The 16,637-nt window shown below is 40.5% G+C and overlaps 1 protein-coding gene across 1 annotated transcript in view; it reads right to left on the bottom strand.

The window, feature by feature from the left end:
• SND1 (staphylococcal nuclease and tudor domain containing 1) overlaps positions 1-16,637 on the bottom strand; it is a 420,919-nt gene that overhangs the window by 165,627 nt on the left and 238,655 nt on the right. Inside the window, exon 14 of the mRNA XM_077857229.1 lies at positions 9,776-9,848. Within this exon, the coding sequence (XP_077713355.1) occupies positions 9,776-9,848 (73 nt within the window). The remainder of the gene's footprint in view (positions 1-9,775; positions 9,849-16,637) is intronic.

Here is a 16,637-nt window from a genome sequence, read left to right as displayed (position 1 = left end):
GGTATTACCCTGGGTCTGGGGATCGAGTACCACATCAGGCACCCTGTGAGCAGCCTGCTTCTCTCTCTGCCTAGGTCTCTGCATTTTTTATGAATAAATAAAACCTTAAAAAAAAATAGTTAAGAACTGAGAAACTGAAACAGGGGTATGTATAGACTGAATATGACCTGAAAGAAAATAAATAGTTTTTACAATGGGTGAAGTATTTGGGCATGCTGCAGTAATGTATTATCAACAGAACTCTAAATTCAAAACGTTGGTAATAGCTTTTATTCTCAGACACCTCCCAAATCTGATACTGTCTTAGGAACTTTATCATTTCTTCCTGAGAACACCATTTTCTGAAGAACCGAGGCACAAAATTACTAGGTAATTTCAAGCTGAGGCTGAGTTCTGATTCAAGGATATTTATCTGGACATCAACATTGCATTCATGTCCAAAATTCTGTACAATATATTCTGTAGGAAATATGTTGGAAGCATGCTAAATAAAGCCTTAAAATACGAGTAAACTCTAAAATGACTTATTTTGAGATGTTTATATAAGCAATAGCCACAGGACAAAATGAGTTCAATCTAGGGCTAATTAGTGTTATGATGGTGAAGTGGAGAGTGAAGACAGGGCTGGTCAGAAATATTTCAAGTTCTATCACATCACTCAGCAGCCATGGGACAGAGAAGACAACACAATCACACACCTGAACCTGGGAATCAAAAATTTTATTATTTGCCCTCAAAATACCCTAACATTTATTTAGCCACGCCTGTAATGAGCTCATTTAACCAATTTGGACCCATGAAATAGAATGAAAGAACAGTACCCACATGCACCCAGAGAACGGGAAAGAAAACTCAAGACCATGAACTGATACCCAAATCTATCCTAGAGACCACTCCCTGTAGATCCTTGCTCAGAATCCTTCCTACCAGAACTCACTTGAGCTTTCAGATTAGCAGTGCCCATTGCGTGACTAGAAATATCATGGGATCAAAGACATTGGAAAACTTCAGTGGAGTGACCAGTGCATAGATTGTCATTCTTTTTCTCTGTCTCTCGTCATATCCTCTTTTCCCCCATTGCATCATACAGTCTCAAAGTCTCTATTTCCAAGCACATCATAGACACTTATGCCACTGTACTAGTGCCCTGCAGACTAGTCTAAGAGGGAGGCTGTTTGGTTCCCAGCAAATTCTTCAAAATCTGGTTTTAGGGACTTACGCAACTCAAAATAAGCACCTACAGCAAGTAAGGGAAGTCACATCATTGTTTGGAAAAAATGCTCCTCAACTCCCTCAATTTTCTTTCTCCTCATGCTGAACAAAGGAAGAAAGTAGAGTCATTATTAGAGCTCAGGACACTGAAATGAAAGCCAGGACCCTGTTTCTAAGGGGCTCATTTGCATGCATTCCTGTGCCTGAAGTCATAGTTAAAGAATCAGAAGGGAATCAGAAAAAATCTGAGGCAGATAACTTCCTGAAACAGAATTCAGTGCAGGGACATATCGAGTCTGATTATTTTGGAAAGAAGAGGTTTTATTATCAGAAACAACAAATTAAGAATGCCTGTCTTTGATAGTGCTCCACCTCTGGGCAAGTCACTTGATCAGATGTTTCTTCAGAGGTGCTGAATTGCACAGCTGGGACACACTTAGCAAATGTCAAACTGTGCCCGGTCTTCAATGTCCAATCTCTTTACTTCAATTGGCTATGGTGCCTGAATTTTCTACAACAAAAGCCTACTGGTGAACATAATGGCAGACCAAGTAAGGTACAGGCATAGAACCACGCATTCTGTAGATGAGAGATTCACTTTAGAACTTTAAAAAAAATTACTATCACAACCAAATGGATCTTCACATTTCTAGGCATATAGCAGGCAATAAAATAAAGGCCTTTCAAAGCACATGATTACATGATCTCTTATTGGCCAATTTATAAATTGGTTTTCTAGTTCTCTCTTGTTTCTGTAATAGCTTCCCCTTTTAAAGAATAATTCCCAAAAAGGGAAAAGTCAGGACTGTATGTATGTATTTATTTAAAGTAGGCTCCACGTCCAGCACAGAGCCCAGTGTGGGGCTTGAACTCAGAACTCAGTTCAAGACCTATGCTGACATCAAGACTTGGGACACTCAACTGTTTGAGCCACCTCGGTATCTCCAAATCACAACTTTAATACAAACATAAAATATGAACACATCAAATATTTATTTTAACCCACAAATTAATGAGGGAGCCAAGAAGATATTACAACTTATGCAAAAGAGAATTTGAGGACCATATATATATATAGGCAACTAGGACACAGAAGTGAATTTACAAAAGATGCAAAACTGTACAGTAAAACTAGAGTGAACATGTAAAATTTGAAATTATTTCTTTTACAGGGTGGAAATCAACTGTGTGTTAAGTATAGGACCACATTTGTACAAGCAGGAGATCATTTGCATCACATGGGCTTTTACAAGTTAAATTCTCTCTCTGCAGAGGTGCAAAACTGCCCAGACACAAAAGAACAGACTTGGACAGAATCAGATAACCCCCAGGGGTTTCCTAGGCAGAACCCAGAATTCTACTGAAAGATTACCGAGTCATCTGTGTGCCTGTCCCAAAATCTTTAATAATTTCTTCTGATACTCCCAACTAAAGATGAGATACTATGTCCTAAATCTCGTGCCCTATGGTGCAAAACGAAGAAACAAACAAACAAAAAATGTATTGCCACTAACAAAACCATGCACACACACATAAAAAGAACAGAACTCAGTGGAAAAGTGGATTAAATTTGTAAAAGGAGGTGCCTTAAATATAACCATCACGAATTGTGGTAAACACTGAAACACAATCTTGAAACAATTCCAGCATTTCTTTCCAGTTTTCATTGAGAAACTCACTCAGTCTGAGAAAGACTTCTCTCCTATGCCCACTGAAAGCATAAATCCTTTCAAATTTCATTAGAAGGAGAAGGGGATACCCCTGCAGTTCTGGGGAGTTTGAATAAAGAGCTTCAAAAAAATAAGAACTGGCCACAAAGGACTTCTATGGCTGAAAGGAACAATGGACAAAAGACAATGAAGCAATGCCCTCAACTGTTAGGGAGAGCAACTAGCTGAAAGCAGACTCCCCCAGTACAATCAAGGTCACCTTAAAAACATCCAACTCTGGAGGGGAGGAGTGGGGAAAAAGAGGAACAAGTTAAAGAGAAAAGACACCCATCCATCTGAGCAGCTGAGAAACTTCCAGAGTAGCTGCCAATTTGGCATCATAGGTCCCTGTGCCACAGGGCTGCAGTACATGTTTCTGTGCTACGAGAATCCAAGTCAACAAGCTGCATACACGTCGCAGTCCACTTCAAGTTCAAGAACTTTGAGTGGGGACAGCGGAAGAAGGAAACAGAGGAGTGATACCTTCCCCTAGATTAGCAACAACTTGGCCTTCTAAATGTATAGGAGAAATGAAAGAAAACCACCACCAGAACCTACCACCAGTACTAATCATGGCTTCCCCACAAGGGGCCATCATATCTATGAAGCACATCATGCTGGCTCTAGAGAGCAAGGTCAGCAGACAGTGAGGGTTCCTGTGGGATTTCCCCAGGGTGGCAAATGCACAGCCCACCTGTGGGGTCAGTGGCTATGCTATGAATGGAGCTCTAGTGCTAAACAAACCTCCAGGTCACAGAAGCCCACCAGACAGAACCACAGGCCACAGCCTTGTGTAGTTGGTACAAAAAGGGACATTAGAACAAGCTCTGAGGCTAAGAAAGAGTAAGAGAAGGGAGGGCTATTTAAAAAAGACAAAAATAACAAACATGAGTAATGGTGCCATCAAGATACAGTGATTTGAAAGAACAGAAGGGTTGTTGAAGAAGACTGTAGATTAATGCAAGACTATTTATCCATGTGGGCCAGAAGACATGAAAGGAAAACTAATTTCACATTGACTTAACTTACATAGCCTCTGGGTGATGGTGTGGCTTTCACCTTCTTTACACTTACTGGGCAAACCACTTTTAATTTCTCTTTAGCCAAAAAGAATATTATTATTTAACTCTTCCAATGAGGCCCAACTTCATGGGGAAATAGGGAAAGAGAATTTCTGTAAAGAGCCCCTAGTCTCTTACAAAAGGAAGATAGCTTAAATACCCTAAGGAAAAGAGGACAGTACTTATATAAGAAGACACTGAAAACTCAAGAACTAAAGAAAATGTCAGAAGATGATGTTGAAGAAAAATCCTATTTTCATTCATTCATTCATTCATTCATTCATTTTTAGGGAGAGAGCATACACACACTAATAACAAAGAACTATAAAAATAACTAGAGCTAATAACAAAGTAGGGCAGAAACAGTCTTAAGCAGACTATGCACTGAGCACAGAGCCTGACATGGGGCATTTCAATCCCAGGATTCCAAGATCACAAACTGAAACAAAACCAACAGACACCCAACCAGCTGTGCCACCTAGGCACCCTTATTTACTTATCTTAAAAGGAATAACTTCGATCCTTGAGGTTTTCATGTTAGAACCTCACTGGTCAATTCTATAAGCCCATCTTTCGTGATATTCTAGAGCAAGAGAGACCCAAATTTTTGCCTTTTACTTCCTATCCCCAGAGCTAGCCTGTGGGTCACTCCAGGCTCTGCTTTAAGGAAATTCTTATTATTAATACTACGCATGTCCAACAAAATCATCACAAAGAGGTTACCAGAAAGTTCGCATGTAATAAGAGCAAGGAACCAAAGTCCAAGTGAACACAGCAGCATTTAACATAAAAAAAGACACAAGGATTTACTGAAGACAAGGAAGGAAAGCAAGCAATAGCAATATGAACAGAGGAGCTGCCATGACTCTGAATCAAGAGGCAGAGATGTTCAGAGGAGGAAAACTCCATCTGACAGACCTGCAGAAGTTCGACTAGACAAGGTGCTTGGTCCCTGCTCTATCCCCTTGCACTGCTGTCAAAAAACAAAGTTCCTAACTCCTCGCGCACCAGGAAGGAAAGAACAGACACAACAGGAAACAGAGGATGAGGGAAACAGACGGTGTGACTCACTGAGTACTACTCACACACCAACAGAAGAGGAAGAAGTGGAGGGAGGCGCAGGAAAAACTCAGTGCCTGCTGGCTGCGACCTGAGGAGTGGGTAGGTTCCGTAGAACAATAACTGATGTGTCTGATTTACCAGAACAACAGTAAGCCACGCACCAGCCCCATTTTATTGCCTGTTTTACATTCTCTATCCGAAGGGATCGTATTTATTACAGAGCAGGCTACAGCAAAAACAATAATAAAGCTAAGATAAGAAACAGCCTTATATTCCACTGACACGCACATTCCAACTTTCGTCTTCTGGTAAGGGAGGAGACGGGATCCAGGAAAGACAAAACACACGAAGAATAAAAACATGAACCTATAAAGTGAAGCAGTTACCACGGAACCATCTTCCAAAACAAATCTGATATAGTGCCAAGCCTGTCAAATTCTTCCACTGGTTTTAAATTCATAGGAGGAAAAAATTAAAAAAAAAAAAATTCATAGGAGGAACATCTTGGCCTAAAGGAAAACCAGAGGATTACAGAAGAGACAACAAAGATACCACTTTCTTCTGGAAACATCAGAAATAAAGGAAACTAGTAAACTTCTTCAGGATCCAAATTACAGGACTGGCAGTATTCTTTTCTTAGTGGTACCCTGAGAACACATGCAAAAGATGCAGAAAAGTCAAGTTTAACTAAAATATCCCTGTCCAAGGGGTGGGGTTCACTCAGTTGGTATTACACACAGATGCTGTATACCTTATGGAAAACACAGCACTGGGCAGCCCCGGTGGCCCAGTGGTTTAGTACTGCCTTCAGCCTGGGGTGTGATCCTGGAGACCCGGGATCAAGTCCCACATCAGGCTCCCTGCATGGAGCCTGTTTCTCCCTCTGCCTGTGTCTCTGCCTCTTTCTCTATGTCTGTCATGAATAAATGAATAAAATCTTTATGGAAAAAAAAAAAAGGAAAAGGAAAACACAGCACTAAAATAAATAAATAAATAAATAAATAAATAAATAAAATAAATAAATAAGAAATGAAATGAAATGAAATGAAATGAAATGAAATGAAATGAAAGAAAACACAGCACTCAGCTGAACTTAGTGGCAAAAATCATCTGTATTAACAAGAAAACAACAGAGGAGAGAACCACCCAAAAGTTGGGAGCTAATAACATTTTTGAAAATTCAAAAACCTGTAACAAGCTCATAATATGGGAAGTGCTACAAAAGGCTCTAATAGCATAGCGGAACACGAAGTTAAAAAGCATGTCAAGTAGCCAATAAATGTCCAGTCCAGTCCCAGAAAGCCAGTGAGCGGATATGAAAAGGCCTCCCTGTCTCATTGCCCAAAGGCTAGTGTCTCTCTTCCCAAAGCAGGCACTCTTTCTCCCACTCCTATGCTGGGACTACACTCCCTTTTTACCACAGGAAGTCAGCTACACAGGCCTTACTCTTGTTAATACTCTTGTTAATACAAGGCCTTTTAAGGTACTCGTGACCATTACACAGTGAAATCGTCTTTGAAAGTGCAAGAGGAAGAGAGATGGACAATGAGGATAAACTCAACTCTAAAAGTAGAAGGCCATTAAGCCTAGAACAAATTTCATTATGACATAACATCATCTGTATAGCATATTTCTTGAGGGTGTTTAGGAGACAAAAAATGTGATTAGTTTATATGTGTCTTGTTTTTATTCCAAGGATGTGTATTGGGATGGGAAGAGGCATTATGTGTAAATACTGGTCTACACTAAATGTTTTTGGCAGTATGTTGCATATCTGATCAGTTCAACCAACACTTCCATTTACCATGACCTGTACTTAAGAGGGGGAAGAAAAGAAAGAAAGAAGAAAGAAAGAAAGAAAGAAAGAAAGAAAGAAAGAAAGAAAGAAAGAAAGGTAGGAAGGAAGGAAGGAAGGAAGGAAGGAAGGAAGGAAGGAAGGAAGGAAGGAAGGAAGGAAGGGAGAGAAAAAAAGGAACTCAGAAATTTTTACAAAACCATTATGCATGTATGTATCTGTATTGAGGGTGTCGTCTTCATTGCTTGTAAGCTATTTGCATGTCCCCCTTGGACGGTAACATCACCAGCATGCTTTAGGAAGCTGAAAAGCCATACATTTCACTGAAATGGCATAAGGGAGACCAACACACACGTACGTCAATACAACATTGTAATGGAAAGAAGGGAGGGTTAAAAGCAGAAGACAAAACTCCTCTATTGGGGGGGGGGGGGTGCACACACACAGAAGCCTGCACGCAGAGCTGAATCATATATGATGGAGGTAGACAAGGTCACTCTGACATCTATTTAAATGGAACAGCCTTTTCACTTTCTCACACTTGTTCAAGCTTTCCTTGTTTATTTATGTGATAACTGAGGGAGATTTAACTCACACGTATTTTTTTTAAATTTTTTTTTCACACGTATTTTTAAATAACATGAGAGCAAACCAATTTTCCAAAATCAAGATAGAAAGGAGAATAAAGATATGTATGAAAATGAGTTATAGGGATCCCTGGGTGGCACAGCGGTTTGGCGCCTGCCTTTGGCCCAGGGCGCGATCCTGGAGACCCGGGATTGAATCCCACGTTGGGCTCCCGGTGCATGGAGCCTGCTTCTCCCTCTGCCTGTGTCTCTGCCTCTCTCTCTCTCTCTCTCTCTGTGACTATCATAAATAAATAAAAATTTAAAAAAAAAAGGAAAGAAAATGAGCTATAGTTGGGGAGGGAGGAGCCAAAAAGGGGGGGAGGGGGAATGAAGACAAGTTTCATTAAGACCTTTGCTGAAAAAAGGAAAAAAAGAAAACACCCAAACGCCTCAAGGCATAAGCAGAAGAGTGGAAGATGGCAATAAAGAACATTAGGATACTACACTAGCAGGGCCAAAAGCACAGACTTGAGGCAAGTGTGACTCCATTCAAAAATCTGCTGAGGACCTTCACCTCACTGCCAATGGATAATGTGAGCAAGAACATGAACTCCACAGCCCAAAGGTATCGTCATCCCCAAGGCATATTTCAGCTTCTAGAAAGCCCTGGAGTGCAGGCCTGACCTAAGTTTTTTTTTTTTTCTCCTTCCATCTGAACAGCCAAAAAATTGCCCTTAGATTACTCCACCATCTTCAACAAAAGAATATTAAGGGAAATATTGTTGAGAATACCACAGGAGACACACACGGCAATTGTTAGGTATGTTTAACGACAAGGTGAGCCACAGGGAAAATAGGCCTTAACACTAGCAGGCCAGGAGTCACACCTCTTAACAAGGAGCCTTTAGTAGATACATCTTGGTCACCCAGGACTTGAAGGCCACTGCCAACAGGTTTCTGGGCTTCAGAGGAATCTTAGCTACAAAGAATGTGTATCAATGTACAGCACTCATCAGACAGACACACAACTTTTTGACAAAAGTCCACTCAATGTAAGGAATACTATTTAATCTGTAGTTTGAAGTGACCAGTCAGAGTAAGAAAAGTTCAAGAGAATCCCATTGCTTAAAATGAACATGGTACTGCTATACCCAGGCAAGGGACAGCTGGCCAGACACATTTATAATAAGCAATCACAAGGAACAATAAGCAAAGTCTCAGCCAGGCTCGAGAACAGAACATAACAAGAAGATAATACACTCTAATCCATCACTGCCGTGGGCCAGGCTGAGCTCAAGAAGCTTTTGTTTATAGGAGCATTTTCTTCTGGGTGCCCAAGGCAAGCTCCCTGAGTAACCATGCTAAGATTTACTAGCCCTTCCTCAGTCATCTTCCCTGGGCAATGTAGTGCCCCCTACACATGACCTGGATCCTCTCCTTAACCATAAATTACTAATGGAGTTGAAATGGATGGTGTGTGTCCCAGGAAGAGAGGGTAAACCGATGAGCCAACAAACCTTCTCTGGACACCTTCAAATCAACACCTAAGCGGCTCACTCTTCCCCTAGTTGGTTCTGTTTCTCTTCATAGCAGTTGCTGCTACCTGACTCTGCCACTCCCCTTTCCCACTTGGATGCAAGGACTTCTATCAGTTTTGTTCATTGTCACATTCTTAGTGCCTACAGCAGTTCAGGCACAATAGGCACTCAGATACTTGCTGAATAAATGAATAAACCTTCTCAAATAACAAAAGTATCTTCTTCAGCCAAGAGATTCTAAATGTGCAAAAGTAAAGTCCTATTCATTAAGTAGTCACTTGGACACAGCCCTTTTGGGAGCTCATTAAGTATTTATGCCTCCCATTCTTCTATATCATCTATATGTATTAGCTCACAGGATGCATACACATTCTTCCCACTTAGAGGCAACAAGAGGAAAAAGCAGCCATAAGGAAATTATGACAAATTTTTAAGGTTGTCCTAAAATCTACACTTAACTTTTTTCCATTAAGACTTTCCAGTCATAGCGATAATTAAACAGAGATTAAAAAAGGAAGTAATTTTTTCCTACTACAATTGGCAAGAAATATCGTCTTACTCCTCATAATTAAAAAATGGAAAGGCAACAGAGTAATAGTTCAGGTGAAGAGACAGGAGGAGGTTTTATGCCCTAGTTTGAATTCTGCTTTTTCAGAATATAGAACAGGATCTCCATAGATGCATAAGCAGCAGCCCTGGAAAAATTCACATTCTGTGTCTGAAAACAAACGAGCTACAGAAAACACATAAGCTGAAGTCCTTTGGTGAATAAGCAGCCAAGCTCTTGGCGCCTCTGAACCACACAGCTCTATTCAGGGACACAACTCACCCCAGATATGTCTGCGACACGGTGGATAGGCACTTCCTTCTTGCTATGCAATCCTTTGCCATTCTTAATAGCTCTGTAAAGGAAGAAGAAAAAACTCAATACACAAATCACATTGAAAAGGGTAGGAGGGTGGGAAAAAAGGGGTGAGAAGAGAGGTCGTTCAAATGCGGGGGTCTATCACCACACAAGTCACACTGCACAATGCTGAGTAGCCAGTCTCTGCAGGAGCATTTGGTAGAGGGGAGAAGACAAGCTCGCTCTTCTAAGCCCAGTTCCAAGGACCTGGCTGCTAGTTTCAGCTAACAGTGTGCCTGGTAATCAGAGAGAGCTTCCGAACTTGTTTCCAAATTAAAGGCATTGTTCCAGGCACAAAAGAAGAATCAGTTGGAAGAACACACTCCTAAGAAACAGAAGTAATAATGTTTCTTTCTGCATTTAATCACACAAAACATTTTAAATGCAAAATATACAGTTAGTGTTCCAATTCTAATGGAAATAAGTTCCTCCCAGGTAGAAAGATAAGTTGCCCTGAACAAAGAAACACTGTACTGTACAGAAAAGTCATTTTTAAAAGTGGGGGAAAAAATTAGCAAAGGCTACAGTAAGTGACATTAAGCCTCATTTTAAATCAGTTTCAGGTTATAACAGATTACAACAGCAGATGTAGTGGGGGAACTCTGTCACATATCTGATCACTGCTTGGTTTGCTCCAATCTCCCATCTTTTATCTCTTAATCCCCTGAGTGGTAGCTTCAGGGACAGAAGCCTAAGCATCACTGGGTGTGATCATTCATGTTAACAATGAACACTATTAGATTAAACCTTCCTACATATTGCAGACCAAAAGCAAGGAATGTTTTTGAACTTAGAGAATGGGAAATAGACATTCAGGGACTAGCCTTTATAGAGTTTCTGAATTCCAAACAAAGTGTAGAGAAAACTGCCCAGACCAGGATGGGTATGTTGGATCCTTGTACTATACACTAGCAACCACACTTCTTTCTTCCCTTGCTCAGGCTCTTACTTCTTAATGACCAGAAGTAGAGGCTACTACTTTGCAGGGTTTACTCTGAGATCCTAACTTTCTAAACCAACCAGATACCAAATGGAGCAGGTGTTGCTCAATGCAAAGAGGCACAGTCTTATTTCTTATATACTTGGCTGTGAACATCCGCCCCTCAATCCCTGCCTGCCTCCATCTCTGGAGTTTTCTCCCTCAATTAATTTGAAATACCTTCTTTTCAGAAATAACTTACTACCTACTTCCTATTCCGTTAAAAAGGGTAGGAAACGGAGGATATAGATGTTCAATAAGAAAGACAAAGCAAAACACTGACTTTGATCTGCACTGCTAACAGAAAAACCATTTCCCAGTCCCTTGAATTCTCATAGTTCCTTCTGAATTTGAGTCAAGGGCTTCGGCTTTAGAAATTGCAAATGGGTCAGAATTTTCCATTTACAATTTAGTGCAGTGATTTATCATTCAGGGAATGTGTTAAATGATCAGAGATCAGGGCTGGTTCTCAAGGTGTGCTGCTAGTACCTTGGAATTTGCAAACTAATGGCAGAGGACAGGAGGATATGGAAAACCAATGGGTAGAAGCCAACAACAGATTTGACTCTTTCAAGTCACAAAGCCAGGCACGCATCCTCTGCCATCAACAGGCTTTTCATTTTGCTACCTTAAACTCAAAGGAGCAGCCTTGGGAACAAGCAGCCTCTGTGAGGGGAGGCAAGCTCACTGCCACCCTGATTGTAACTCACCTTCCTTCAAGGTGAGGCCTGCTAAGTCTTCTGCAGGTCCTCTGGGGGCACAAAATGCCTACAGCCTTATCCTCTTCTAACAACAAGGACAACCAAAATAAATGGACCTGCCCTATAAACAGATGGGTTCATGTGACAGCACTGCTGAACTTGTGGCCTTTCCTGAGGGTTGGAGAGCATCTCATAAACTACAAGGAAAAAAGACAGTCTGAGCAGTAAGTTAGAAAACAAAGGTTCTTGAGGCAAAAGCAGTTAGGTGATAAACTATAATTCTGTTTTCTTTTTGTGACCCCATGCCCAAAGCAGAAATCTAGGACAAGAGTAAGCATGCTTAAGGGAAGAAAAAAAAAAATAATACCCTAAAACCAGAAAACATGAATAGTGTAGATGACATTTAAAAACCAAAATTCTGGACAGCCCAGGTGGCTCTGTGGTTTAGCGCTGCCTTCAGCCCAGGGCCTGATCCCGGAAACCTGGGATCAAGTCCCATGTCCGGCTCCCTGCATGGAGCCTCCTTTGCCCTCTGCCTGTGTCTCTGCCATTCTCTCTCTTTCTCTCTCATGAATAAATAAATAAAATATTAAACTAAATAAATAAAAGCATGTCCTTAAAAAAAAAAAACCAAAATTCTTTAAAATTAAGTCTTAATAAAAAATTCTTGAAAAAAGGGAAAACTCTATGCTCCACCTTGTTCCCAAAAAGGATACTATTAGTTATTTATTTGCATATAGGCATTAATTTTGGAAAAATTTTCAAAGACTTAATCTTTTTATACTTTTGATTGCTAAAATAAATCAATTTCGGGCACACTCAAGAGGCAGCAAGAAAGCAGTATTTTATCATCATCATGCACAGAGAAACAGTTCTGTTCTTAAGAAAACAAGAGGCAAAATTGAAAGTTAATAATTTATAAACACTAAGCAAAATAATGCCCACCTAAGAAGCACTTTAAAAGGTAAGTGGTTCACCAGACCCAGGCTAAAAAGCTGAGAGCGCTCAGAGAAATCAGCAACAGAGTCTAATTCAGCTTGGGTCTCCTTCTCTGTGCTGAGGTTGTTTTGGCTCTTGTTCCCAAACTGCCATAGAAATGACCCAGGGGGCATCGTCGGAAAACCTCCCTCAGCCTGATATGAGGCTGATGCCACAGCAAGAACTTTTTCTCAAGAGAGTATCTGGGGGAAGTGCCCAGTATAGAAATTCATGCATGTAGCTCAAAGAGGAAAGGAAAGGAGCAAATACTGAGAGTGGCAGGCTTGCATGGTTCTCTGCCAAAGGAAATATATAATATACATTTTGTTCCAGGACTATAAGGGATATGTGACATGACTGCCTACTAACTGTTGTATAAATGGTAAATAAAAGTGGAGATCCAGCATCTGTTCCTTTGTCACTGCTTCTCAGTGGACCCCACCCCCCCTGCATCTTATGTAACCAAGTTTCCCTGGGATAGGTTTGGGAAGCTCCGTCTTTGAGACTGGGAGGACAGGTCAGGTACTGGAACCCGCTCCACCCAGCTAACACCTGACTCCTCTCCCTACACTCCCTTTACCCTATCCCTCTCCCTGCAGGCTGCAACCACAGTTCAACATCCCTTTTCATTAGGCAAGGAATGAAACTCCTGACTTATAAACTTCTCCTGTTGTGTCTGCTTAATAGCTGCTTTCTCTCAAAAGCAGGCTGGTGCTCAGGCCAGCCAGGAGAAAGGAAGCAGTGGGGCAGAATACAGCCTGCTCCTCTCAGAAGCTTTCGTCTCCAGGAAGCAGAAGTATAAAGACGGCAAAGCCAAGAGGTGTCAGTAATGGACAGAAATCACCAGACAGGAAAAGTGACTATATGTCCACCTACATACACAAAGGGATAACAGGGCAGAAGAAGAATTAAAAACTCAGCTTTCTAGGTTACTTTTAGAAGCATCTTGAAGCCACAGTGTGGGAGAGGAGTACCATTCCAATCACTGGAAATCACTTTTCTTTCTTTAAAGTTTGAAATTCTCATGTATTAGATGTTACTGCCTCCCCAGTAGAAGTTAAAACATGAACTTTTCAAGGACAGGTAAGAATACTGTTTAAGTGAACTATGTGCCTCAACACCACAGGATTAGAATCTTAGCACTCTTAATGCAAAGGAATAGAGTTTACTTTAAGGTTTTGGGGTCCCTTGCTCAGGCAGTAAAACCCAAAGACCAACCCTATCCAAGGCACTACTGACACACAACAGTTCATCTTGTGCCAACAAAGAGGCTGTGGTCTTAATTCCAACTCAATGATGGCAGATTGTTATCCTCAATGTATATTTCTGAGTGATTACAAAGAAAACCAAAGGCTTTACAGTTAGATCCAATCTGACCCAATCATAGAACATTGGATCAGGGATTCTTAACCTGGGGACATATATGAGCTTCACACTTAGGATGCTGGGAATATCTATAAACTAGCCCGAAACAGCAGAACTACACATGTGAATTCTTCTCAAGAGTAGAAGCTTCCAAAAGGCTTTCAGAACAACTACTTTCATACATAAAAGAAAGATATCGAAAGAAAACAAAGTAATGGAAAGTAGAAATTGCATTCAACAAAGAGGTAGCCAGAGAATGATGAGGCAAGGGAGGATGGAAAGCTAAGAGATCAGGAGATCCTGAATCCATAATTTCCCTTTAACAACACTTTCTTGGTAACTAGGAACCAAATTGTCCCCTAACTGCTTCTGCTTCATCGCCTACATCCAATATTTTCTTCCTTCCTAACTGTACTCACTTGGCTCTTTTGTAACCCTATGGATTCAGGCCCTTCCCAATTTATTCCAAGATAACATCAGAAAAATTTTAACTAAACTCACTCAATCCCTTTGGACACTGCAAACACTGCTGCATGACTTCTCCATAAAAATCTTTTTTGTTATTTTGTTGACTTACTTTTTATACCCAAAACAAAGACTACCACTACCCTGTGACATCAAGTAAAAAAAAAATATGATGCTTGGTTTTCATGGGCATCTATCATACGGTATCAGTTTATGTCATCATATGATTTCCGTATTAATCCTACCAATCCAATTAGGCCCATTGTCTCCATGTGTCTTGTAAGTTATTCATTATGGGTGCCTAGCTAGGTCCAAAAGTCATAGCGTATCTGTAGCAACAACCTCACCATAATAAAAAATTAGTTATCACTTTGGGAATACTCAATCTAGGGTCCTAGGTAAGCTGCAGTTTGTATGCTGGGGTCTCTAAGAACTATACTTTGAAATGATAGTAGAATCATATTCATATATATATATATATGTATATATATATATATATAATATTTGACCTATACATGAGTGTGTATCATTCAGTTCAGCATGAAATTATGACATATAACACATTACTTTCAAAGTTCATTACGTGTTACTCTTTATTTCTTATAGGGAAACCTCAGGCTCTTTGAGGGTTAGAATTCGGTTGGTCCTTAATATTTGTTATGGTGTTTAACACAGAAGCTATGTTCACATCGTCCTATAACTCAGGGTCATCTAGTTCAGTTATTGTGTGCCAAGTAAAGCTGAATAAATGATTGGCAACTGACAAATGCAGAATGCTGAAGATATTTCAAATTAGAGATATGGGTAATGCCCAAGTGACAGCAGGGCAGGAGCGTGAGGCTTGCTGGCTCTCTTGGATACAGTTTTGTGATCTATGCTCCAGTTCTAAGGCATCTTGGTTTTGCTACTTGGAATGGTGCAGGGCAGAAGAGCTTAGAGTGTGGCCTCTGAGCAGAGGCAGAAGTACATCAAGGACTAGAGGAGATAGGCAACCATCAGAATGGCAATGAGTGGGAGCAAAGAAAGCCCTGACCGCCATAAACAATGAAACAGAACAGAGTGGCAGGATTTTATGAAACTCCTACTAGATAGCACAGGATAGATGACTGAGGGTAAAGGAAAACAATTCCAACAGAAAAGGTTAAAAAGCAGAACAAAGAGTAAATAACCTGCTAAACTTCTAAGGCACCTCTCACTGTTTCAGTTCACATTGATGAATACAGTGTTTCAGCATGAACCAAACATAGATATCAATGAAACACAGTGACATTAAACAATCCTTATGGCATTTCTATTGGTTCTTTGGTAGCTGGAGGAAGCAACAGGTCCTGATGATGCTTAGAAAATCAGATACAGAGCAGGTGCAGGTGCACGATGGTAGATGGGGGTGCTAAGATTGTGCAGCTGGATTTTCAGTGAAATCAGAATTTACTGATAAGAAAGACAGAAAAGATGGAGAGTGCATGGACTGGAAATGAGAAAACTGAATTGTATGGTCAAGGGAACATAGGTGGACTAATGAGTCAACAGGTGTTATGAGGCAATAAACCAAATAAAGAACTCTAAGCCATCATCTCCTCTAAAACTAACAGAAGAAACCAAGACACAAGCTATTGTGCCAGGTGTGAAAACAGATGTGCAGTGCTTAGGTAAGGGGCAGGGTGGGTGACGAGGAGGATGGATGGATTGTGAGGTCTGTGGCTGGTGACTACTGGAAAAGAGATACCCTGGTGCTAGACTGATGGGAAACACAAGCAAACTCTACTGTCCCAGATTAGGACCAAAGGACTATTAGAGCTGGGTAGAAATAGTATCAGTCTAAAGTCTTTTTGAGAGGACAAGGCCTTAAGACAGGTGAGATCGGAAACAATGATAGCCCCAGTGACCTTGCTTCTTTATAACTTTCCATGTCACCAAGGCAATAATACATGATCATCAGAAAAAAACAAACTGGTAAAACAATGACCCATAATTTTATTCTAAGATCAAAGCACCACTAGCATAATTTCTAAGTGCTGATACACACACACACACACACACACACACTCACTCATCCATTATATTTTAAGAAAACTACGGAATAGTTTTGTAGTCTTTTTTTCTGCTAGAAATGATAACTAAATGAATGCTTCCTTATGTTATTAATTGTTTACATCATTTTAATAGCTGAAGATAAATCCATCACATGGATGTAAACCCTGTAATTTAATCAATTGCCTATTGCTAATGCTTATGTGAATAAAATGCTATTATAAACAATGCCATGAGGAATAGCTTTTAAATAAACTGTTGGGTCTCC

This window comes from Canis aureus, chromosome 18 (assembly GCF_053574225.1).
Source record: "Canis aureus isolate CA01 chromosome 18, VMU_Caureus_v.1.0, whole genome shotgun sequence".
In the NCBI taxonomy this organism is placed as follows: domain Eukaryota; kingdom Metazoa; phylum Chordata; class Mammalia; order Carnivora; family Canidae; genus Canis; species Canis aureus.
Note: the sequence above shows the minus strand (reverse complement) of the source record. Positions and strands in the feature narration are given on the sequence as shown.